Source organism: Balaenoptera physalus, assembly GCF_965194825.1.
Source record: "Balaenoptera physalus genome assembly, chromosome: 11".
Taxonomy (NCBI): domain Eukaryota; kingdom Metazoa; phylum Chordata; class Mammalia; order Artiodactyla; family Balaenopteridae; genus Balaenoptera; species Balaenoptera physalus.
This window is the reverse complement of record NC_138896.1, coordinates 44,435,629-44,461,372: the sequence shown is the minus strand read 5'-3', so window position 1 is coordinate 44,461,372 and position 25,744 is coordinate 44,435,629. Positions and strand designations below refer to the sequence as shown.

General features: G+C 37.5%; 1 protein-coding gene across 19 annotated transcripts in view; it reads left to right on the top strand.

The window, feature by feature from the left end:
• DST (dystonin) overlaps positions 1 to 25,744 on the top strand; it is a 488,177-nt gene that overhangs the window by 228,834 nt on the left and 233,599 nt on the right. For 10 of the 19 annotated variants that reach the window (XM_082414288.1, XM_082414278.1, XM_082414289.1 and 7 more), the window contains 4 exons: positions 19,729 to 19,818; positions 20,355 to 20,390; positions 22,091 to 22,168; positions 23,858 to 23,950. In XM_082414288.1, coding sequence (XP_082270414.1) covers positions 19,729 to 19,818; positions 20,355 to 20,390; positions 22,091 to 22,168; positions 23,858 to 23,950 — 297 coding nt within the window. The remainder of the gene's footprint in view (positions 1 to 19,728; positions 19,819 to 20,354; positions 20,391 to 22,090; positions 22,169 to 23,857; positions 23,951 to 25,744) is intronic. The other 9 variants (XM_082414286.1, XM_082414284.1, XM_082414275.1 and 6 more) reach the window with 1 other exon arrangement.

The window sequence follows — 25,744 nt, the reverse complement described above, 5'->3', positions numbered from 1 at the left end:
ACTTCACTTGAATAGTTCCCCTCAAATGACATGTTCTAAGGAGTTTTCATATCATTGGTTCAATTTATATCACATTACTCTAGGTTAATGTTTAGTCTTTCACTTATGATGGATTCATGTAAGATGTTCACTTTTTTAATTTTAATTTTTGTATTTTTTATTTTTTAAAATTTTATTGAAATATAGTTGATTTACAGTGTTGTGTTTCTGCTATACAGCAAAGTGATTCAGTTATACATATATATATTCTTTTTCATATTCTTTTCCATTATGGTTTATCCGAGGAGATTGTTTTTGGTTCCCTGTGCTGTACAGTAAGACCTAGTTGTTTACCCATCCTGCATATAATAGTTTGCATAAGATGTCCCCTTTTAACAACTTTTTTTTTACCTATTTTATTTTCAATTAAAAGAGGGATACGTTTCACAAATGAAAGTAGCAAAAGATCTACCTTTTTTTAGGATTTTCCAATGAGATGTGTATGATATGGTATACAGGAAATACAGAGCATTACTAAAGTGCTGTTGCTTGATATTTACGCATGGTATTGAGATGCATTTGTGACAGAATCAATAACTGAAATAAATGTAAGAACATCTACCAACATGGACAAGAATATATTTTTATTTTAATTACTTCCTCACAATGTATTTTATTCATTCATTGCCAAAATTTTCAGATTCCGTTGGAATGAAAACAAAATTGATCCAGGAGTATGCCAACCTTTAAATTGTGTGTCCATTATAGGGATATGGGAAATGATATTTATTGACAATCCATAGGTCTTTTAAAATTTTTTTTAAAAACTTAAAAAAATTTTTTTGACTGCGCCGTACGGCATGCGGGATCTTAGTTCCCTGACCATGCCATGGATAGTTCCATGCCCCCTGTAGTGGAAGCGCAGAGTCTTAACCACTGGACCACCAGGGAATTCCCCCCACATGTCTTATATTAGGAACTTTTAAATATGTTATTTTGTGGCTTTCTTACCTGCTTAAAGAATTTCTTATCAAAATTGTTCAAGTACTCTTGTTTGTGATTTAAAAAAAACTCTCACGGAAATATACTACTAGTTTTCAAATAAACTTTAGGGACACCGTGGCATTCGTGATCAGATCGTTTTTTGATACTACACGTTTACACAGTCCTTCACATATGTCAGTCATTTTTAGAGAACTCCATTTCCCCATGTGGTTGAACTAGGGTACAGGGCTGCCCTTGATGCAATCTAGTGCTTGTCCTGATTTATGGATGTTAAGAGCTTAATTAAGTCCTGAGATCAAGGAGCCATAACACACTACAGTGGCACCCCCACTCCCACAGAGGTGTAGGTTTCAAACATTGCTCCATTTCTCTGTTCATTTCTTACACTCCCCCGCCGTTTCCCCAGGGGCCCAGTGTGTGAGTGTGTCCTCCTGACTCTCCACGTTCCATCCTGGACTCCCAGGGCAGCTGGTCTTGTGAGGGTCTGGGGGAAGCCCTGATGGAAAAGACTGATGGGCACCAGATTCACTGCAGTGCATAAATATGTCTCTGGTGGAATCTCAGACAGGCTGGAGGAAAAAAAGACACCTGGGGGCAGGGCGGGTAGGAAGGCAGCATAGAAATAAGCTAGTCATGCCTGGAGTCTGTCCTGGTGGGTAGTTTTTCTAAGCTAGTCCTACTTGTTGCAGCATCTTCCCTCACTGTGCTGTGGAGCCCAGAGGAGGTGGTGCGGTGTGGTGGTTGAAAGCACGGGGCCCTGGACTGAGCTGCTTGGGCTCACATGCTAGAGATGTGTGACCCTGAACCATTTTTTTTTTTTTTTTTGGATTTATAAAAACCTCTCCCTCTTTTTATTTTTAATTTTTATTTAAAAAATTTAAATTGAAGTATAGTTGATTTACAATATCATGTAAGTTTCAGGTATACAGCACAGCGATTCGGTTATACGTATGTGTGTGTGTGTGTGTGTGTGTGTGTGTGTATAAAATTAACTTTGAACCTTTCAAAGTTTCTGTTTTCTCATCTGTAAAACAGAGAATAGTGCCCTCTTTGGAGACGTTTAAGATCATCAAAGAGCTTCAGGTTTGTACTCCTCTCTTCCATAACGGTGGCAGTGGTGGTCCTGATGTTTGTGTTTTTATGGGTTTGAGTCATATTATTGCCTATATATTGACAAGAGAAGATGGCTAGTATGTACAGAGGTAGTGTTTTTTTTTTTTTCTATTACGGTGTTGGATGCCAGTTAGACAGTGAACTCTAAATAAGGGAGTGTGTCTTTCATGGTCTGGCCGAGGCCCATGCTAACACCTTTTTCCTTCCTGTGGGTATGGCAGTTGAGGTGAGATGCTGTGAGTGTTGGCAGCCCACTGGATTATTTGTGTGCTGTCACATCCCTGGTTGAGTTCAGCCCAGATGAAATAATCCACAGAGCAGTGCTTTAAAATCTCCAAAAAAAAAGTACTACTTAATAAATTCTTAAAGAATAGTGTAAAAATTCCATTTCTTAGATTTAAGTACAGTTATACCAAAAAGATATAATATAGGTGCCCTGACAGTTTCTAAAAGTAGAAATGTTTCCTGTAGATCTGTTGTCCAAGTTAATGAGTTTCAGGGTTATCCTTTTTTGAATCTCACAATATGTTATTGTTCCCAAATGTTTTAAACATCTAACTTTTATTATACATAAGCTTAAAAAACTTAAGAAGCCGTATTTGCAGACACTTTGATGTTACTGAGCATTGTATATAACAGAACAGTTTTTAAAAGTCAAGGTATAGTTGATGTACGATGTTATGTAAGTTATAGATGTACAAAATAGTGATTCACAATTTTTAAAGGTTATACTCCATTTATAGTTATCATAAAATATTGGCTGTGTTCCCTGTGTTGTACAGTATATCCTTGTAGCTTATTGATTTTCTACATAACAGTTTGCACCTCTTAATCCCCTACCCCTATCTTGCCTTCTCCCCTTCCCTCTCTCCACTGGTAACCACTAGTTTGTTCTCTATACCTGTGAGTTTATAATAGAGCAGTTTTAATGTTTCTTCTTGGTTGTTAAATTCCAAACTTTTGTCTTGTAAATTAATTTCTGATTAAGACTTTTCTTGCTGGATTTAAAAATTAATTTTCCATAGTTGACAAGATCAAATAAAAACTTTTTTTTTTTTGCAAAGAGCAGCATTTTTCAAATCAGGTTCCCAGGGACACCAGTGTTGTGAGATGCCTTGTGGGGATAAAAAGGTTTCCTTTGCCAAAAGAGTTTGGAAAGCAGCCTTCCCAGATTGAAGAGATTTACGGTACATATTAGCATATTAAAGACTGAACTTCTGTGGTAAAGAACCCTGTTAAATCCAGTGTTTCACAAATTCACTTGGTCATGGATTCTTTTTATCAAAGAATATCTATTAACATCCCTTTGAGAAATCCTGCAGGAGAGTTTTGGAAATGACTGCTTTTAAGCAAGTTTAATTAATTTTGTGTTAATTCGAATCCCAGATTTGGACAGGATCTAGTTAATTTGGTTGTCATTGCAGGAATGTTTTCTCACAGCCTTTCTTATGGGTCATTGGTTTTCTAATTTATAGATAACTTACACTTTTGGTCTACTTGAGTTGTAGCTGAGCTATGTCTTTCATTGCCCAGAATATTCCTATTATAACTTTTACCCTCTTATCTTGGGACAGCTCCTCAGTATGGTATAAAACACATAGGTCAGCTCTTAAATATGTGAAGAAATTATTTTGTCCCTTTCTTAAAACTTTTCTGTCAGTCAATACTTCCATCTCCTTTATTTCATTTTTATATGATAGGATTTTTATGTCATACTTTTCTTTTTCTAGCATGTTCTGTTTGAGTTTTTACTTTTGAAATTGTTAAGACTCTTGAGTTGAAGGCAGAAAATGGGTTGAAGGAAAGTCTACCCGGTAATCACAGCTGTACAACAAGAGCGTGGGCCAAAGTTATCTACTCCGTGGGTCAACTCCTTTTACGTTATGTTATCTGTGACCTTCCACCTCCCTACCTTAGTACATGTTGACCTGTTTACCTGTTTACTTACCTTTACGGATTTTTTCTCCTTTGTCGAAGGATAACTCCTTTAGTCTTAACCATTTTCCAGTTTTTCTACAAAGAACAAGTATTGCTTTTATTTTCAGAAAAGAGCAAGATAATGTTATTTTGTAAATCTTAGTCTTTTCCACTCTGAATTTGCTATGGGAAGGGAAGGCAATTGGATAATTCATCTCCTTTGCAGGAATGGCCTGATAATGACTAATGTGTTGCTATTCCTAAGGGTATTTGTGTTTCAAATATCTTGGTGGTAGTTCTGGTGGGAGAGGTCTGCAAATATGGCCTGAGGGCCAAACCAGGCCACAACCTGTCCTTTGGTACAGCCCATGAGCTAAGAATTATTTTTACATTTTTAAAGAATTGAAAACAAATCAAAAGAGGAATATTATTTGGGGACACATGAAAATTATATGAAATTCAAAATTCATTGTCCATAAATAATTATACTGAACCCAACCAGAGCCGTTCGTTTATGTATTATTGTACCACGTGACCCTTAAGGCCAAAAATATTTAACGTCTGGCTCGTCACAGAAAATATTTGTGGAGCTCTATCTCTGGGTGAGGTTTTGTATATATTTAGGGTAAGGTTTTGTGTGTATTCACTTTCCTCCAAATCCATTTGTGAAGATGGTTTTCTTTTCCTACATGTAAGGCCAGCTATGTTTCTGTGAATGTAGTTTTATACCATAGCTGCATTGACCTGAAACAAATTAGACTGCCAGATATTTCTCCAGCAGAGATGGTTTATTCAAGATCTGCAGACAATTGCAGTTCAGGGTCTGCAGCCTTGGGGAGCCACGTCCAAGTCCCCACATGGCAAGGGAGGGAGCTGCTTTTATAGAGTGGAAAGGAAGGTGGGAGGGCTGTAATTAACAAAGAGTCCGTGGCTTTTCATTGGCTGAGCCTTCACCAGAAAGGAAGATAAGCCTTTTTCCTGTTGGGCTCTGCTGTCATCACAGGGCTTGAGAGCGCCCCCTGCTGGTGTCCTGACTCTATATAGTTAGGTTTTTGTTTATTAATTTTTTTACATCTCCTTTGCTGAATGTGCTTCCCTCTTTGATTTACTTAACAAAATGGTATTTGAAAAGGCCAGCTCAGTACATTGCTTTATTTCTTAGGCAAAATTTTCTTTCTGTGATAATCCTCTTTGAGTCAAGATGTAGTCATGAAAGATATACCCACTTCAAATAAGAGTTTAGTAAGTAAGCTGATAGAAAGCTGAGAAAATGTGTCCCTTGTCCCTCAAAATTAGATCTGTTTCCCAACTAGATCACTGGGTAGCCCTTTAAATTTGACTATTCCATTTACTCTTTGCTCTTCTAAGATAGATTCTCCTTTTTTGGTTTAGATGAAAGGTTTTGTAGTGGTTGACATTGCCAGCTTTTCCAGCTTTATTAGTATTATGATTAGTCCTTTTATTTAATTAAATATTAATTGATTATTTTTGGAACTTTTTTCAATAAATACAGATTATACATGCTTTTAAATGTATTTCTGTTGTGTGTACTTCCAGATTAGAACAGTCTGACATCCTGTCCTATATTCTGGGCACTGTTATTAATTCCTGTTGAATTGTGATGAGTGTAAACATGTCCCATGTGCAAACACTTCTGCCACTCAAGAACTCAAAGGGAGTGTGAGTTAAATATTTTTAAGAGCAGCTTTTAGGAGATATATTTTACATACCATAAAAATCACTTTTTAAAAGTGTATAAAATTGAATGATTTTTAGTAAATTTATAGAGTTGTGACATCATCACCAGTCTAATTTTAAAGCACTTCCATCACCCGGAAAAGAAACATTGTACTCATTTGCTTTGTTCTTCCCACTCCCCTCAGCCCTAGGAAACCACTGATATCTCAAGAGATTTGCCTTTTCTGGATATTTCACATAAATAGAATCATTATGATATGTGTTTTTTTGGCTCTGGCTTCTCCCACTTAGCATTCTGTTTTTGTTGTTGTTTTGCTGTTGTTTTTCGATGTTTGCCCATGTGGTAGCAGTTATTCATTCTTTTTTATTGTCAAGCAGTATTCCATTCTATGCATATATCACGTTTTGTTTTTCTGTTTAACAGTAGATTGACATTTGGGTTGTTTCCACTTTTTGGCTATTATGAACAATGCCGCTATAAACATAAACATACAAGTCTTTGTATGAACACATGTTTTCATTTCTCTTGGATATTCATCTAGGAGTGGAATTGCTGGGTCATTTGGTAAATCTAGTTAACAGTTTAAAAAACTGCCAAACTGTTTTCCAAAGTGGTTGCACCATTTTGTATTTCCACTAGCAGTGTGTGAGGGTTCTGGTTTCTCTAAATCCTTGCTAATACTTGTTCTTGTCTGTCTTTTTGATTTTAGCTATCGTGTTTCTCTAACAAGTAATGACATTGAGCCTCTTTTCATGTGCTTATTGGCCATTTGTATATCTTTGGTGAAGTATCTGTTCAGATCTTTGCCTGTTTTTTAGTTGGGTTATATGCCCTCTTATTACTGAGTTTTCTTTTATCACTTATGCTTTTGGTGTCATTTATAAGATATCTTTGCCTAAGCCAAGGTCGCAAAGATTTACTCGTATGTTTTCATCTAACAGTTGTATAGTTTTAGCTCTTATATTTAGGTCTCTGATCCACTTTGAGGAAAAGGTCCAAATGAATCCTTTTGCACATAGATATTAGTTTCCCAGCGTCAGTTGTTGAAAAGATTCAACACTGAATTGCCTTTGTTCTTTCATCAAAAACCAGTTGTCCATAAATGTGTGAGTCTATTTCTGGATTAGGTTCCATTGATGTATATATTTTTACCAAAAACATTTTTTAAAAGATTCTTTACTAAGTCTTGAAATTTGATTTATATGAACACCATTCTGTCATTGGTCATTTATCAGACCAATTTAGATGGGTCGGGGGAACACTTAGAAGACTTGGTGTTCAGGAATGGCAGTCTCCCTCTGCGTGTTAGTCCTTCAGCAGCATTTATTTAGCTCCAACTGTGTGATAGGGCACGATGCCAGGTACTAACTCTCACAGATGCCGTGGTGGGCCTTGCAGGCAAAGACAAATCCCCTGCTGGAAAGTAGGTGGTGGAGTTCATAATTTTATTTCCTGAGTTTCTCTTTTTTCCCCATCACTGGGCAGGCACTCAGGGGCCCACAGCCGAGGGCAAGGCTAAGGTCACAGGCAAAGTACAGATGACTAATCTTTTATTTATTGAACAAAACTTCTTTGACAGTCTGCTGTGTGAAAGGTAATGTGCAAAGCATGAGGCGTTTATAGTGAGGCCCTAAGACACAGCTCTGTCCTTTTAAGGGGCTTCTGCTTGTATATATCATATACGTAAAACTATTCTTTAAGGAAAATGATGATCGGTGTCTTGGTATAAACCAAGGAATGTGGGAGGGCAGAAGAGGGAAGCCTTCATGGTTTGGGCAACATTAGAGCTTGACCTTGAAGGAAAAGTAAGATTCAATAGCCGGAGGAGGAGTGGGACAGAACAGCATTTTGGGTAGAAGGAATAACCATGAAGCAAGCAGAGAAATACAACTGACAGTGGGGGCTTTGAGAATATGACCTCAACTATTCAGCCAACATTCCTTTCAAATTCTCTTAGCTTTTGGGACTGGACATGCAGCTGTCCCATTAAGGCATTGGGACCTACATGGCCTGCAGTGTACCCACAGCTGTGTCCTGGGTTCACCTTTGGAAATGTGGCCCCTGATTTGCTAGGTGGTACCTGGCTCCAGCCTAGTCTTGGTGAAATGTGTCTGTTTAAAAGAGAGGATGCTCAGAAAAGGGGCTGGAGGGGAAATAGTGTCCATTTAGATTTTAGGCTTTAGTATGAGATATACATGGGCATCGCCTCTGATTCTGGTCGTGAACACCTGCGCGGAGTAGCTGTTGAGCATTTGTGGTCCATGAGTCTCTGTCGAGCAGATTTGCATCTGGAAATTTGGCAAAATTGTAATGTCATTTAGGAGATAATCACTTTTTAAAAATTGAAGTATAGTTGATTTACAATGTTGTGTTAATTTCTGCTGCACAGCAAAGTGTTTCAGTTATACATATATATGCCTTCTTTTTTTAATATTCTTTTCCATTATGATTTATCATAGGACATTGAATATAGTTCCCTGTGCTATACAGTAGGACCTTGTTGTTTATCCATTCTATATATAAAAGCTTACATCTGCTAACCCTAGCCTCCCACTCCATCCCTGGGAGGTGATCACTTTGAAGAAATTGATGGCATCTTTGCAAGTTTGAATCTTCCCATAGAAGATATAATTCTGTAGCAGAGATTTGTTTCAACAACAGCATATATAACGTTTGTCAAAAATTTTTTTCATTAAGTAATTAATGGAATAATCCAGTATTTATGATTCCATCCAAACATATCTGTTTCCTAGGTATGTTTAGCAGTGGTTTTAGTTTGGAAAATATAAATCATGGTGCTGGGGGCCTTGGAGTTTCATCTGGATTTAAGGAAACATTTTAACAGGCAAGAGGTTTTAGGCATTAGCATGGATGAGAGCAGAGGCAGAGGAATTGCATCGTCTGGGGGTGTCTTTAAAAATAGTTTCCGTGTTCATCTCCCCATGGCAGTTGTCTTGGTCATAATCCCGGGTTATTTCAAAGGTTTAATGAGGAGGATGCAACCAGTTGTTCTCAGTTGTTTACTTGTAAGGACTTGAGGACATGGGCTTATGTTTAATGAAGGGTGAATTAGTTGCATGTAAAGTATCAGAGAGCATCATGGTATTGTTAAGGCCTCAGAACTATAAAATGTGCTCCTGAGAGACCCCTGAGATTTTCCATTCCTTGAGACTTCAAAAGACATGAAGCAACCACTTGTGTCATCCCCCTTTGGAAGTCTCTTGCCCAGTGTCCTGAAAGGGACACGGGAAGTGCCCATGTTGGTGTGACCAGAAGGCAGCCCTGCTCGCCGGCTCCCCCGCCCTGGCACCTTACCCACAGTACCTGCCCCACTCCCTCCACGAGGGTCCTGCTTCCTCCCCAGCCTGCAGCCTGACTCATCTCATAACCATTCCAGCAAGTGGCACACACATGGCTAGTCATCCTCCGTGAAGGAGATGAAGTTAGTCCTTGAGGGCTCAGTTGGTTCTTGGCTTTTCTGTGTGCCCTGTGATTGTGCTTCTTTTTGCTATAAACAGCTGTGTTGTAAAAGGTATTTTATTCATTTAAAAAAATTTTAAATTGAAGTATAGTTAATTTACAATATCATGTTAGTTTCAGGTGTACAGCACGGTGATTCAGTTTATATATATCTATATATATATATGTAGATATGTATATTCCTTTTCAGATTCTTTTCCCTTATAGGTTATTACAAAATATTGAGTACAGTTCCCTGTGCTATACAGTAAGACCTTGTTGGCTATCTATTTTATGTATAGTAGTGTGTACATGTTAATCCCAACCTCCTAATTTATCCCTCCCCCACGCCCTTTTCCCCTTTGGTAACAGTAAGTTTGTTTTCTATGTCTGCGAGTCTCTTTCTGTTTTGTAAATAAGTTCATTTGTATCATTTTTTTAGATTCCATATATAAGCAATATTGTATGGTATTTGTCCTTCTCTGTCTGGCTTACTTAGTATGATAATCTCTAGGTTGCTGCAGGTGGCATTATTCCATCCTTTTGTATACACATGCACACACACAACACACAACACACAACACACACACACACACACACACCCCATATCTTCTTTATCCATCCATCTGTCGATGGACATTTAGGTTGCTTCCATGTCTTGGCTATTGTGAATAGTGCTTCAATGAACATTAGGGTGCGTGTATCTTTTCGAATGATGGTTTTCTCTGGATACATGCCCGGGAGTGGGATTGTAGGATCATATGGTAGCTCTATTTTTAGTTTTTTAAGGAACCTCCATAGTGGCTGTTACCAGTTTACATTCCTAACAACAGTGTAGGAGGGTTCCTGTAAAAGGTATTTTACATGGTGCCAAAAGAAAAGAGGATAGTTCCTATTGGGGGCAAGTGTGCACTTCATTGTTGAATTACTGTGGAACAGGTCTGGCATTGACAGCCTGTAGGGCATTTGAAACAAGCTCCAAGGAGATGATTCAGCTCAAAAGTATTCAGTAAGCAGAGTTTTTGTCACTCCCCTTTGTCCCTCTCCTGGACTCTTCTCTCCCCACTCAGCAGCTGCCGAGGGTCCTCCTGCCCCCTCCTCAGCGTTCAAAGCTCTTACTCTGGACTCCTGGATGCCCCGCGGTGCCTCCCCCCCCTCCTCCAACCCCCAAAGTTATTCCATCTTATCGCCAACCATGGTCGAGGCTTCTTTGAAATGGATAATAGACAGGTGTTAAGAAGAGAATCAGTCTGCTAAAGTGACTTGGCATTAAGGGGCAATGACTGGTATGTTTCTCTATTCCAGGAGCTGTCTTTATTTTCATCTAGGAACTGGATATATTTACCTGAATGCATCTCCAGTTTCTAATAATTAATCTGAACCTAACTTAGGATGTTGGAGTCATTAAGTGGGGGTTTATTGAGGATATACACACTTTTTGAACTAGTTGTAAATTTTGGTCATGTCTGTAACTTAAATGAAAGTTTAAGAAATAATTTTACATGATTTTTCTTAAAAAATATGCACAATTCTGTTTCAAAACTTTTCCAGTAAAAGCTAGAATTTGACAATACAGTGGAATCTGTTTAAAATGTTGGTGATAACGGAGCAGGACTTTGGTACTGTAGCTATGGGCTACCTGTGTCAAACCGGCTCATTTTACGTCCAGTTCTGTTTTTAGGACTTCGCACATATGAGCTCATGTAGTGCATCACTGGTTTAAAAGTATTCAGCAGAGGGCTTCCCTGGTGGCGCAGTGGTTGAGAGTCTGCCTGCCAATGCAGGGCACACGGGTTCGAGCCCTGGTCTGGGAAGATCCCACATGCCACGAGCAGCTAGGCCCGTGAGCCACAATTACTGAGCCTGCGCGTCTGGAGCCTGTGCTCCGCAACAAGAGAGGCCGCGATAGTGAGAGGCCCGCGCACCGCGATGAAGAGTGGCCCCCGCTTGCCACAAGTAGAGAAAGCCCTGGCACAGAGACGAAGACCCAACACAGCCAAAAATAAATAAATAAATAAACAAAGTAAACATTGCGTTTAAAAAAATACATTTAAAAAAAAAAAAAGACTAAAGTTTAAAAAAAAAAAGTATTCAGCAGAGTTGTCATCATTTGTCTTGTGACATCACTGTAGTCACACATTTACATTGCTTTCAAAATTTAGTTTCATTGACTAGCTTATTAACTATTCATTAGAAGTAAGTGATTCTGATTCCCATTTTCCCAGCTTTTTCTTCCTTTTGCCCAGATTGTGAGAAGGTGAATGGGAAAGAGGTGAGTATAAAAACGCCAGTGATTGGTTCCTTTCCTTTTCCTTATGTTATCATTGAAAACTGCTCTGATAGATTAGGACTTGCTGTGATTTCTTGAAGTGATAAATAGTTTAAAGAAAGGTTTATGTAAGTAATGAGCTAGGAAGATATTTTATAAACTTTTAAAAGGAGAGGCCCACATCCTCCTGCTAAAACATCGCTGTATTTGACCCTCAGGACAGTCTTGGGCAGAAACATCCTTTAGTCTCATCTGAAAAAGCCCCCTCCTACCTTTTAAAGCCTACATGGAGTGGATGACGCTGATGTCTTTGTGAACCCATGCTCCTTTGTTTGACATTGTAGTATAGAGGTTGTTTAGACCACATCTTTTTTTTTTTTTAATAAATTTATTTATTTATTTATTTATTTTTGGCTGTGTTGGGTCTTTGTTGGTGCACATAGGCTTTCTCTAGTTGCGGCGAGCGGGGGCTATTCTCGTTGTGGTGCGTAGCTTCTCATTGCAGTGGCTTCTCTTGTTGCGGAGCACGAGCTCTAGGCGCACTGGCTTCAGTAGCTGTGGCTCGTGGGCTCTATCTAGAGCGCAGGCTTAGTAGTTGTGGTGCACGGGCTTAGTTGCTCTGCGGCATGTGGGATCTTCCCGGACCAGGGCTAAAACCCATGTCCCCTGCATTGACAGGCGGATTCTTAACCACTGCGCCACCAGGGAGGTCCCTAGACCACATCTTTAATGAAAATTAACTTCAAAAACAGTGGGCAGATACAAAATAATTAATATGCAGAGTAATTGATTTCTGAGTTTATTTTTCCCTTTCAATTACATTATTTATAAGTGTTCAGCACCAAGGCCTATACAGCTCTGCAGGCGATAAAAGATCCACAGGACAATGGGGAGACACGTGCAAAAATAGATTTTTGTCTGTTTTCCTGTGGCCCAAAGGGAAGACCTGGAAGGAAAGGTAGACCCAAATCAGACCAAACCAAACCAGAACCAGCCACCAAACCCCAAACAAATTGTTACAGAAAAGAGCTTCTTGCTTTAAAATTTCTAAAAATCGGAATCGCCTTTTGTAAAGATTCCTACGACAATGGTGAAACTGTACAGAAGAGAGTATAAGAAGTACCTGGGTGAAACCGTGACTAAAATGCCCCCAGATCATGAAGTGTTTATCAGTAAGAAAGATGCTCTTATTTTATTTAACAACCTGTAGTTCTACCTTGTAGTGAAAGACTAGAGAAGACCTTGTTGTTTTTTGCTTGTTTTTTAACGGACTGTAGATTGTCAACCTGAAAGCTTAAAAGAGAAATCTTCTTTGTCCGAGAACTAATCAGGTCCAATATGGAGTAGACAGATTATTTGTACTACTTAGGGCCAACACTGAGTTGTTTAAAACTCTTCATTATTTTATTCATTAATACCCTATGATATATAACAAATATCTTTATTTTATGGTTAAAAAACAGTGAAGGAGATAAATTATGTATGGCCTTAATGCTGACCTAATATACTGCCTACGAAAAAGCATGATCACCTGTTTATTACATCAGATAAGGATATTTCCCTTTTATATTTTTACCTGCACCAATTTAGAATTTATGGTAATTTAGGAAGAGTCTGAGCTGTGGTTTTATTTTTTCACCATTCTTAAAGAAATAGTACTGGAATAAGTTTGTAATAACTGTTCAGATAAGGCACCTAAGCAAATACATTGTTTTGAAGCATTTCTGTGTATTTTTAAAGCATCAATTTACTTATCAATAATTGATATGGTAACATATTAATAGAGTAGGACTTGTAAGGAGCTCTACCAGGAGAATGTGGTTGCTTATTTTTCCTGAGTGTGTTTGTTTGAAGTCAAAAAATTACATTGAAAAACATTTTCACTTATAGTTTTCCCTGAAGCTGACTGTCCCCTTTCTCTCCACCCAAGGCAGTGAGGCGCTCTCACTTGGGACAAGCCTTCTTTTATTATTTATGTGGCTTTCTAAAGATAGGGGTTGTTTTCCAGAATACTGTGTCCTTCAGATGTAGGACTGCTTTAAGAGAGGCCTCGCAGTCCTTTCTGGCATTTTGCTCCTTGCTGCTGGGTTGGGAGGCATGCAATTTACCAAGGTTCACTGATGGAGTGGCCTCTGTTTGCTTTTCTCCCCCACCGAGGTACCTTTCCTCCATCCTTGCCTACAGATTGGACCTTTGGCGGCTTTATCTGTGCTTCAGGTTTGCTCAAGATAGTTAGAAGGTTTATATTGGTCAGATACTGTGTCCTCATTCTGCGTGGAAGCCTTCAGTGGCTGTCTTTGCTTTGCTCAGGGAAGGTCTGTCCTTGTTCAAGTGGCAGGTCAAGTCCCCTCCACGCCCCAGCCCCCTTCCACCCTCATCCCCTACCTCACGTTTCCTTGGTTCACGGGTGCTTTCCTTCCCTGAAACTCACCCTACAGCTGCACGCACCCTCACCTGGCTCTTTGTTCTGGTTCTTTCTTCCACCTGGAACACTCCCATCTTTGTGGGGGGACTTCTCAGACTCCAGACCCCTCTGTAAATTTCTGTCATCCTAGCCTGTGGGCCTCAAGAGGTGGCATGCTCTTATTATTCAACTTTGTACCCTTAGAAGTCAATTGATACCCTGTCATATGATGGATGCTTACTAAATATTTGGTGACTTGAACTGAACTGCAGCTCCACTGTGGCAGTAAGTTTAGATATGGGAAGTAAAATTTTTGTGGAATTTGTCTAGATTGACATCAGCCACTGCAGAGTCAGACTTTTGAAAAAGGTATCCTTGAACATTACATAAGCAGCTATATGATGATCTGATCTTCACGGTTGAATTTGATTTAGCCCACGTAAAATCAAACAATTACAAGTTAACAAAATAAAAATTTTGAGTGGTATTTTGAACAGTTAAGCCATTTAGATGATACAGACCTGGCATGATCTACTCTGTTCTCTATCAAAATTAAAACGGAAGTATTTAGTATGTCATCACCAGGACCTTGTTTGGAATCTCAGCCCACCCCCCTTCTACTTTTATTTCCCTTCCTTAGGAAACTCTTCTTAAGCAAAGGATGAGCGCCCTCTAGGGGTGAACTGTAGGTGCAATGCTGTACACATGTTTTCAAAAGCACTGCAAAATTCTGGGAGTATTGTATGAAATATAGAAGAGGATGCTTCATCCCTGTTATGTAATTCGAGTTATATAATTTAACCACAGAGTGTCTCAAAGTGCTTTCACATTGCTCATCACTTCCTCGAGCACTGTTTATTCAGACAGTTTTTTGTCCCACAGGGAGAGAATATCCAAAATGGGAAGAAAGAATGTTTTATTAAAAAGTGAAAGCGGAAGGTTGAGACTGTTGGCAGTTTGCAGTCATCTGTGAAGGAAAGTTACCCGGCCAAATGTCTATGACTCAGACTTTGGACAAAATAAAAGGCTTTTCTGTGTCAGCTTAACTATTTAATCCCTTCCTTTTTTCACCCCCAGTTGATCACATGATCAGATATTTCTCTACGACCCCAGTTATTTTCACGCAGTTCATCCATTACCACTCCTTCCCCATAATGTTAATTTTTCTCTTTTTTCCATAATGTTGATATTTAATTTTTAATTAACATTCTCTTCTACCCTATTCTTTTGTGGTGAAGAAAATGAGCCATTACTTATAAAGCACTTAAACAGGGTCAGGTGCCTAGTAATAACTCATCATTTATATATTTTTGTTTATTTTTGTTAATACTGGAGTGATAAAGATGAGAATAATGGTATCTTACATTTATGTAGTGTTTTTCATATACAGTATTTCTCTAGACCCTCAGAATGATCCTCTGAGACAGGAAAAACAAGCAATATTCCATGATAACCAATGACTCAGGATGTTTTCAAGCATTATAGACGCTAAATTAGTCTGTTTATGTATTTTTTTCTAAAATTCTTAAGAAATTAAGCCAGAAGTCTTGAGTAGCTTTCCATTTTACATATTTTCTCTTTTAAGTTGACACATTGATTTTTTTAAAACAATGACAATTTTATTTTCAGATCACAGAATTTTTGTTCTCTGGTTTGAACTCGAGGCCTTCTGTTTTCAAACTTATTTTGCAAGTGAGAAAATTGAGGTTCAGAGAGTTTGGGCAGTTGGTACTAGTTCATGAGACCTATGGCAGAAACATGGCTAAAATCCTAATTTTTTTCCCCTTTATAACATGTTCTCTCTTTTCCTAACGTGGTTTTACTTGGCATAATCTTCTTCTTCTCTAAACATGCCTAATTTAATTTTTCTTTATTGTTGCATAAATATGATGGTGGAAAAGGACACCTTGCTGTGTAAAGTTTCCCTGATGTAGATGGTTTGGTTCAATCTGGCAAGTTGTGAAATTGCTTTCCTGTGAAATATGTGTTCAGAATCATACCCATCTTTTTTTTTCTTTTATTGAAGTATAGTTGATTATAATGTGTTAATTACTGCTGTGTATCAAAGTGATTTGGTTATACATATAAGTAATTCTTTTTTTATATTTTTTTCCATTATGATTTATCATAGGATATTGAATATAGTTCCCTGTGCTATACAGTAGGACCTTCTTGTTTATCCATCCTATATATAAAAGCTTACATCTGCTAATCCCAAACTCCCAGTCCATCCCCCCACCAACCCTCTCCCTCTTGGCAACCACAAGTCTGTTCTCTATATCTGTGATTCTGTTTCTGTTTCATTAGATAGGTTCATTTGTATCCTCTTTTAGATTCCACATATAAGTGATAGCATATGGTGTTTGTTGTTGTCTTTTTGACTTACTTCACTCAGTATGACAATCTCTAGTTGCATCCATGTTGCTACAAATGGCATTATTTTGTTCTTTTTTTATGGCTGAGTAATATTCTATTGTATATATGTACCGCATCTTCTTTATCCGTTCATTTGTCGATGGACGTATAGGTTGTTTCCATGTCTTGGCTATTAATTACACCCCATCTTTAACTGTCCTGAAGTGAGAAAGACAGAGGAAGTGCATGTGGATTGAAGTGTGACTCAGGCAGGCCTCAGTGGGTAAAGGCGACCAGAGCGCATGGCATACTCAGCTCTGTGTGTTGGTTACTGCCCTGCGGGACCCCATCCTGACCGTGCACTTGTGTCCTACTGTACCTTCTGAAGATGTCAGACCTGCACTATGGAGTTGTCTGTTTTGAGGGATTCAGCAGCTGGCCAAGGGTCAGGAGCTGCATAATGTTGTTTATATAAATGTGATCTCTCATGTCCCTGCTCAGGCTTTTAGAGTTAGTCTGCTTTCTGGTTACACTGGAGATACATAGAGGAGTACATAGATTTAAATGCAGTAATGTGCATGAAATTCACAAGCTTAGCTCCTCTGCCTTGTTTTTTTAATTGAGGTATAATCGACAGATAACATTGTATTGGGTTCAGGTATACATCATCATGATTTGATATTTGTATACATTGCAGTATGATCACCACAAAAATCTATAGTTACCATCCATCACCAGACAAAGTTACCTTTCAGGATTTATTCTCTTGGCAGCTTTCAAGTATGTGCTACAATATTATTGACTATAGACACCATGCTGTACATTACATCCCCATGACTTACTTATTTTATAACTGGAAGTTGGTATGTTTTGATCCCCTTTGCCTGTTTCACCCACTCTCCATACCCCTTCCCCTCTGGCAAACACCATTCTGTTCTCTGTATCTATGATTTTTGTTTTGTTTCGTTTGCTCATTTGTTGTCTTTTTAGATTCCACTTATAAGTGAAATTTGTTCTTCTCTGTCTGACTTATTTCACTTAGTCTAATTCCCTCAAGGTCCATGTTGTTGCAAATGGCAAGATTTCATTTTACTGGCTGAGTAATATTCCGCTGCTTATATACCACATCTTCTTTATTCATTCATCCATCTATGGACATCCTCTGTCTTGTTTTTAAGTAGGCCCTTAGGCTTATAAATTCAAGCTCATGGCTTGGAATGAGACCACGTGAATTCTTACAGTGCTCTAGTATGTGAGTAGAAAATTAAGTATTAGTACTCATTTCATAAAGTTGCTTTTCCGCACGCATGTGTGTCATGTATGTCATAGATTTGTTCCTGAAAAGATCCTTGGAAATTGGTTCATCTCTGAAATGTAATTGAGTACTTCAGGGGATTGTCATTTAATGGTATTTATTGAATGCAAGGTAAATATTGAGTTGGCCAAAAAGTTTTTTCCGTAGCATCTTATGGAAGAACCCAAACAAACTTTTTGGCCAACCCAATATTTAATGGAAGGAATAATCTCTTTGTAACTTATTTGGATATGTATAGATTTTCTGAATAAGGATTGCCTGAAATGTGTTATGATATGCTCTTGTTTTTAGAAAAATGAAGTATTTTTGAGCTTTCTATTACTGTTGTATCTTGTGACACCAAAGAGTCAGCTGATATTCCTTGGGAATTAGGAAATCAAAATAAAAATGTCAGCTTGTGAAAATGGGGACACTTGGTTAAAAGTAATTTGACTGTTTCAGTTTTCCTTGCCACTTTATAGGTACTATTGGCATTAGCAATTACTTAGAGCTGTTGGGCCCGAGTTTAATGCCTATATTTTTTGTAGTAATGATGCATAGATAGATAATTGAATATTAAATTAATGGAATATTAAAAGGTTCTGTGACTTAGGCAGACAGTCCCAAAATACTGTATGGGAGGTGGTAAATTTGATACAAAACTCTTAAGGGAAGTTTTTTCTTCACTAATCAAACGTATTTTCTGACAATAAAACATACTGCAAAACATGTAGATAGTCAGTTAAGATAATAAAATTTAGCTGCTTTTTTAGACCCAGAAGACTTACCCATCAAAGGCTTGCTTCTAGTTTCCATTAGGCCCTTTCTTGCTGGTTGCTCTGTAGTCAGAGAGTTTTGACTATACTTTGGATCTCTGTATTATTTTCTGCTGTATATTCACTTGACATTTTGCAAGCGCAAAGGAGTTTGACTCATGTGTATAAACCTCCAGAGCGTACCGCACAGACAGGGAGCATGTAGGGCTGTGCCCGAGTGATGCAAGGGGGATGCTGGTCTCTGCCTCTTTCTGGACCACTTCCTTGACTCCTTTCCTGAGAGCAGCGCAAAGTAACGCAGCCCAGAATCCCCCAAAGGTGAGAACGTGGAGATGAACCAGCCCACTGTGGGACAGCCATTCTCACAGCCTGCTCTGTCCTTGTCTGTCTGGCAGACACCTTACAGTGGGCCAAGCATTCATTCACAGGAAGTGTCCCTGTGTGGCTAACTAGCAGAGTTTGGGGGAAATCTTTGGTGGTTTGAGCTCTAAAATCAGAAACTTAAACGAGGCCTGTTAACTTGCAGCTAGTGTAAATGTGGTTATGAAAACCCTCCACTGGGAGGGATAAATTAGGAGATTGGGATTAAGATATATACACTACTATATATAAAATAGATAATCAACAAGGACCTACTGCATATTACAGGGAACTCTGATCAATACTCTGTAATAACCTATATGGGAAAAGAATCTGAAAAAGAATAGGTATATGTATATGTATAACTAAATCACTTTGCTGTACACCTGAAACTAACCCAACATTGTAAATCAAATTACTTCAATGTAAAGTAAAATATTAAAAATGAAGGTATCAAAAAAAAAAAAAAAAAAGAAAAAAGAAAACTCTCCACCATAGGAAGATTTATGCTGTGCAGAAGAATTTTGGACAGAGGTCTTATGACCTCACATATATGAATTTTTAAAAACCTTTTATGTTGAAATTATCATAGACTCACAGGAATTTTCAAAAATAGTATACAGAGTCTCATGTACCCTTTCCCCAGCCTACATCTGTGGATTTTTAAAGTGTGGAGTGTGTGCCTCTGGCATCCTGGATTTTGTGGCCCAGAGATTAGGAAGACCAACCAGGGGATAAAAACTCACCCCTCTTGCTGAGGTGGCTTTGGTTGCTGTATCAGGAATCATGATTCAGGTCAGGGCATTGCCTGTATTTTGGAAATTGTAACTCCATGTAGTTGTCCAGATTTTTATTTATTCTGTTGTGTTAAAAATTTAACAGTTTTACTTGTATAAATTATTAATCTGAAATTTACTTTTTTTAGTTTTTAAATATTATTTTTTAAGTAGTGAGAGAATACTAATATTTTTAAAAACACTACATGAATGAACACATGTACATGAAGGAATGTTTTCTTCTTGTCCCCTTTCTTGTTTGAGTCTTAAGGATGATCTGGGTTCTAGGACCGAAAATTTTAAATTGCTTTTTTCTGTGTAGGTTCGAAAACACGTGAATGATCTCTATGAAGACTTGAGGGACGGACACAATTTGATCTCTCTTTTAGAGGTTCTTTCAGGAGACACCTTGGTAAGTTTTAAATTTTGTTCTTTATTTTGAAGAACATGTAATCCTTTTTGCATATGACTAGTATGTTTTCAGCACAGACTGTTCAGAGGTTTGCAGCATTCGTCTTTTGAGCTGCTGTGAATTCTGCCTGGAAAAAGAGTTCTGGTTAGATTATGAAGCATTTTCAGACTTCAAATGATGTGCATTTGGGAGATGGAAGTACTTTGATGACCTTGCTTATATAATCAATTCTATAATTAAAATACTACTTCTGTTCTTTTTTACCTTTGGGTTTTTTTTTTTTTTTTTTTTCTTATCAGAAGTTGGATGCATAATATAACCCCCTATAAAAAGACTCACAAATAGCAAGCAAATAAGCATCACTTTCTGACAGATGGTCTAACCCCCTCCACAGGTGTCATCTCCTTTTTTGTGAACATTTCTCCCCCTTCTTGGTTACCTGGTCTCCTTCATTAAGTTCTGTTCATGCTCTTCTTTTCATTTCTGGTCTGTCTTGTGTCTTTGCTGTCCTATCTTCTGTCTGTTATATTCATTAGCCAAGGGAACGAGATTTTTTGAAGACCTTACGATTGGTGAGTGCCACAGAAGCATGCGAATATGAACAGCATGAGGATGTGGAGGATGAGGATAAGGGGGTAGGTGTCGGCCCCCGTAACTCCACTAACCTAGCCTTACATGCGGTGAGCGCTAACACGATAGAGTAACCCACGGGTTTGGGCTCCTTTTTAGAAAACTATAGAAAGGACCAAAACCCACAGGGAGATGGATGTGTGTGTACCAACAACTTGGACAAAGGACATATTTTCTCTTTAAATTTATTTCTGTATTTCTGTGCACTGCATGGTATTTGAACATATGTGCTTAAATTACAGGATGGCATTTGAGCTAAAGAAATTTATATACCTTTTGTATAAGTATGGAAATCTTACAACCAGCCCACTGATTTTAATGCAAATCTATTCCACTTCTGAAATTAATATTTCCAACATAACTGTCTTTTGTTTTATTTGAAGGAACTTACGGACATTTATTTAATATTTAAGATTATGCTTTAAATCATTCCTACTGGCAGTAGGTATTTGAGGGACATTCTTTACCTACCTTATATGTCTCGTTTTATTTAGGGGGGGGAATATTTAAAATGCTAGAATCCTGACAGAGCTCACAGAGCTGTTTAATCCCGGTGACACTCAACTGACTCAGCCTACCTTTGCAAGACAGATGCGCTTCTTTGTCATCACGTCCCTAGAGCCCCCTGATTTTATTGGAATTTGTGCTTTTGTGGATCCAGTGGGGAATTCATCACCATCATTTCTCCTGTTATATGGAACTTAATTTCCCATTCTGTGGTCTGCTGTCTGTTTTAATTCTGCTGCCTTTGGCTTCAGCAACCTATTCATGTTTGAGCAGCTCCGCTGTCAGTTTTCTTTTTTCTTTTTTTCCCTTTGGAAGATTTTATGTGGTAAATTTCAGCTCCATTCTTTGTATTTTTGTATTTTTGTTGAACATTTTCTCAGGTCTGTTTCCTTATGTTTTCCTTCTGCTAACTTGTGACGTTTCTTAAGGGAAATGGCATCAAGGAAAAGAGTTAACGGTTTGTCAGTTTTCCTGAGACAGCAAATCATCATGTCCATCCCCAAGCAGTGTAAAACTATTATTGAGTCCAACCGATTTTGTGCAAAACGAAAATAAAATAAAGAGGAAATATATTACATAGCCTTAATTGCTTTTCTCTCTTCCTCTATCATGGCTAAGTAAACCTCCACTGTCTTTCTCCTTCTTGGTGATTTTTATACTAACTGCATGCTACTTTACCTCATTTTCATTAACATGCCATACATATATAATTATAAAAACCCTCTTGATTTAAAGTTTATTGAGAAGGCAAAATGGGGAATGGTATTTAATTCTTTTTGTGCACCTGTAGCTAAATAACTGTAGGCTAGAATTATAAGATAGTGAATATGAAAAGTGTATATGTTCCGTGGTATTTTCTCTTTTTCTTTTGTTTAAATATTTGGAATAAAGGATCTGTTTAAAATAAAAAATACTCAGAAAAATCCCAAGTTTAAATTCAATCTCAGATAATGCAAAAAATTAAAAATATCATTAAAAAATTTAATGGATCTACCCAAGCAGTAAATACTGTTTTGACATATTAAGATGAGCATACAGTATATTTATATAGTGTATTCAGCATACGTGTATTTAGCATGATCACTGGTATCAGAAAATACAGTGTTTTTTATACCCTGCATTTTTCTGTTCTTAGCCCAGAGAGAAAGGTCGGATGCGTTTTCACAGACTACAGAATGTACAAATTGCACTTGACTATTTGAAAAGGCGCCAGGTATGATGTTTTTCAAAGACTGTAATCATATAAACATACGTGACTGAATAAATATGCATAGGACCATGTCAGGGAATGAAAAGGTTAAAGTTGACTGTGAATTATAATCATTAAACTTGTGCTTTCATGAGACAGATGTTTTAAAATGTTTTTAAACATTTGTTCCAAAGAAAAGGAGGTTAATAGTAGGTGTAAGCCCAGAGGAATTATAAGTGGCTACATTTCCATCTGAATAGGAGCTACTGATTTTCCTTCTGTTGGAACTGGAATGCTTTTGCCTAGGAATTTAATGACATTTTAGTAGCAACAGAATGTTAAGAATGTCTATGAACAGTTCTTAGTAGTGGGGAGACAATACTTCATTTTTTATTAAAATTACCTTATTTTTTAAAAGATAGTTTACATAATACTTTTTAAAAACTTTGCATATGTATTTTTAATACATAGTTGTGAGGAAGCAATAGTTTATTTTTTATAAGTAGATACAACTGGATAATTTAGAAGTAGTTAAAAATAAAACAGTTCTGACAACAATCCCGGACTGGCTTGAGGTTTCAGAAGAAATGGTGGAAAAGAATGAACAACCTATTGGATTTGATCTTGATTTGGTAGCATTGTGTATTATAGTGATATAAGGCAAATAACTGGTAATTTTCAATTAGTAGAAAAAGGAGGAGACAAAGAAACTCAGGATAATTGAAAGTTACTGAAAACAGTGAGAAATCAGAGGTGGCAACAATTTTGCTTTTTAGTGGAGTAGGAAGAAGAGAAGAGAGGGCAAGGAGGAGCAGGAAACACTATCTGTTTATTAGTCCTTCATTTAGTTTATTATGAGCATCAAAGTGCTTTTAGTTATTAAATTCTAGCAAATACTCAGTGCTTATATTTTAAATGATATTGGTATTTGCCTTACTATTCTTAATTCTAGTGGAAGTTTACAGAAGGATTAATGGTTAATTATGTCTCCTTGTCGAAATATTTTTTGGCAGTGATTTGTCCAGGAAGTAAAATGTTAGGTATCATTGTCTTGAATTCATGATAGATATTTAATTCTTTTACCAGGAAGTAAATGTTAAATATCATCTTTACATTTATTTACCTGAATGCATAATTGGACAGTTGATAAGCTTTAAGTCTGATTATTGTATTATTTTTAAAGTTTTGAACAGTCTTCCAAATGTCCAGTGAGTTATATAGTTACTTATCTTGGTAGCAAACTATGGTAGACAAATAGAATAATAACACTAGTTGTTTTTTTTTTTAAACACTCTTTATGACCAAAGTGTAAGAAAGTTGTTAAAATTATTTGATGGTTCAGAATAGTTTCCTACTTAATTGTAAAATAACACTTATTTTCAAAAGACAAAATTATTTCTAATTTAAAAATCTTAAGTATTTAGGACTTCTCGCTTGAATTGTGTTTTTGTTTTGACAAGTGTACTTTTAATACTTGCTGTAGAAGACAAAACCAAAATAATATTGATTTTTTTTCCTTTGTAGTTCCTCTATAATTTGCAATCTAAAATGAGTGGGGTTGGGGGTAAAACAGTAATTTAAGGATTACTGGTATTTAAGTTATTCAGGCTTTTTTTTGTATCTGTAATTTAGTATCACTTTTATGTAGGTAAAAATAACTCATGTGCTGGTTTGAAAAATATTTGTTTTATCTCTTCTTCACATACAAAACAGGTGAAATTAGTGAACATTAGAAATGACGACATAACAGATGGAAATCCCAAATTGACTTTGGGATTAATATGGACAATAATTTTGCACTTTCAGGTAAGCCTGATTTTCTTAACTGTCATTTCTTTTAGCCTCATTGCTAGTTTTCAAGTGGTTCATATGAAGGGTGAATTACACATTCACATCCAAAGGAGGAAGATAAATTTCAGGCTTTCTTTCTTTCTTTTTAAACTTAATTTTAAATTTTATATTGGAGTGTGGTTGATTTACAATGTTATGTTCGTTTCAGGTGTACAGCAAAGTGATTCAGTTATACATATACATATATCCATTCTTTTTCAGATTCTTTTCTCATATAGATTATTACAGAATTTTGAGTAGAGTTCCCTGTGCTGTACAGTAGGTCCTTGTTGTTTATCTGTTTTATATATAGTAGTGTGAATATGTTAATCCCAACCTCCTAATGTAGCCCTCCCCCCACCTTCCCCTTTGGTAACCATAAGTTTGTTTTCTAAGTCTGTGACTCTGTTGTTGTTTTTAAATAAGTTCATTTGTATCATCTTTTTTAGATTCCACATATAAGTGATATCATATGATGTTTAGGCTTTGTTTCTTAAACAATATATTTGTATTGTTCCTCTCAGTAACATGCTGCTTATGAACTTGGCACCCCATTTCGTGTTGTTGAAAGCTTAAAATACTTGTAATCTCAGTGTTCAAAGACAGAGATTCCCTTTTTTGGAATGTAGCCACATTTCTTTGTTTATTGGCCAGCATTACCTGATTTAGATACATACAAGTTTTATGATTCAATCCTTATTTAGAATGGGTTTCATTGATATTACAGTTTCTCAACTATGCCAGCTGTTTTCTCCTAGTTTTATAGACACTAGGTGGCAGTATCGTTCTCATAAAGACATCTCTTGAACTAGAACCATCCATGTTTCCTGTAGAGCTGCACTTTCTCAAACTAGGTTTAAGGAGAGTAAAGGCAAATGTATTAACTATGAATTATTATCTAATTACCAGTGCTAGTTAAAGGCTGATCTTGATCTTTGGTTTTTATAAAATGATGCATTTAAAAAAAAATCAGCTTCATTTGATTTAAGGTGAGTCCTAGTTTTGGAACTGGCTTTGGGTTTGTCAGTCCCTTGTGTGACCACGCAGCATTGTGTGTGCAGCGCGCAGAGCCTGGCCTGTAGTGGGCACACAGCGGGTCTTACTGATTGATGGCTGTGTGGGTGGACCTTGCAGGAGGAAGAGAGAACTTGCCAACTTCAGAAAGGAGCTGGGGTTTTGGACCAAATTTTGGGAGGAAGAAGACGTATTTCTAATCTTTAAAAAATTTGACTGGGATACAGGGTTTGTAGGAGAATGGTGGAAAATAATGTAGTCAGGGCTCATTTGGGAACAGGATAAATCTGGCAGGGATGGACAGGTATAGGAAGTAGAGTCTTGTAGGTTCCAGGACCTGGACAGGCAACAGAGTTGCAGCAGTAGGAATTCGGAGGAGGAGACCCAGGTCCCAGGAGACCAGGTAACCAGGTGTCAGCCTGCCAGACGACAGGGCAGCTAATACAGGTGAATGTCCACTCAGCTGAGCTATTGATGGCTGGGAGATCCAGTATCAGGAAGTGGAAGCAGGACCCTCATTACTAGAGGACCCCATCCTTAGGGGACCTGGGGTAGTGAGTACTTACCCAAGGCAGGGATTTGGTCATGGAGCCAGACCCCAGACCTTGTTACCAGCACAGGTGAAGTCTAGCTAGAACTGGCCAAAAAAGCAGATTTCACATGGTGTTTCTCAGCAGCTTTCTCAGAGATCCAGAACTTATAGGGTTGAAAATGCAAGAGCCCCATATAGGGAGGTTAGAGGCCTGTTGGATGGAA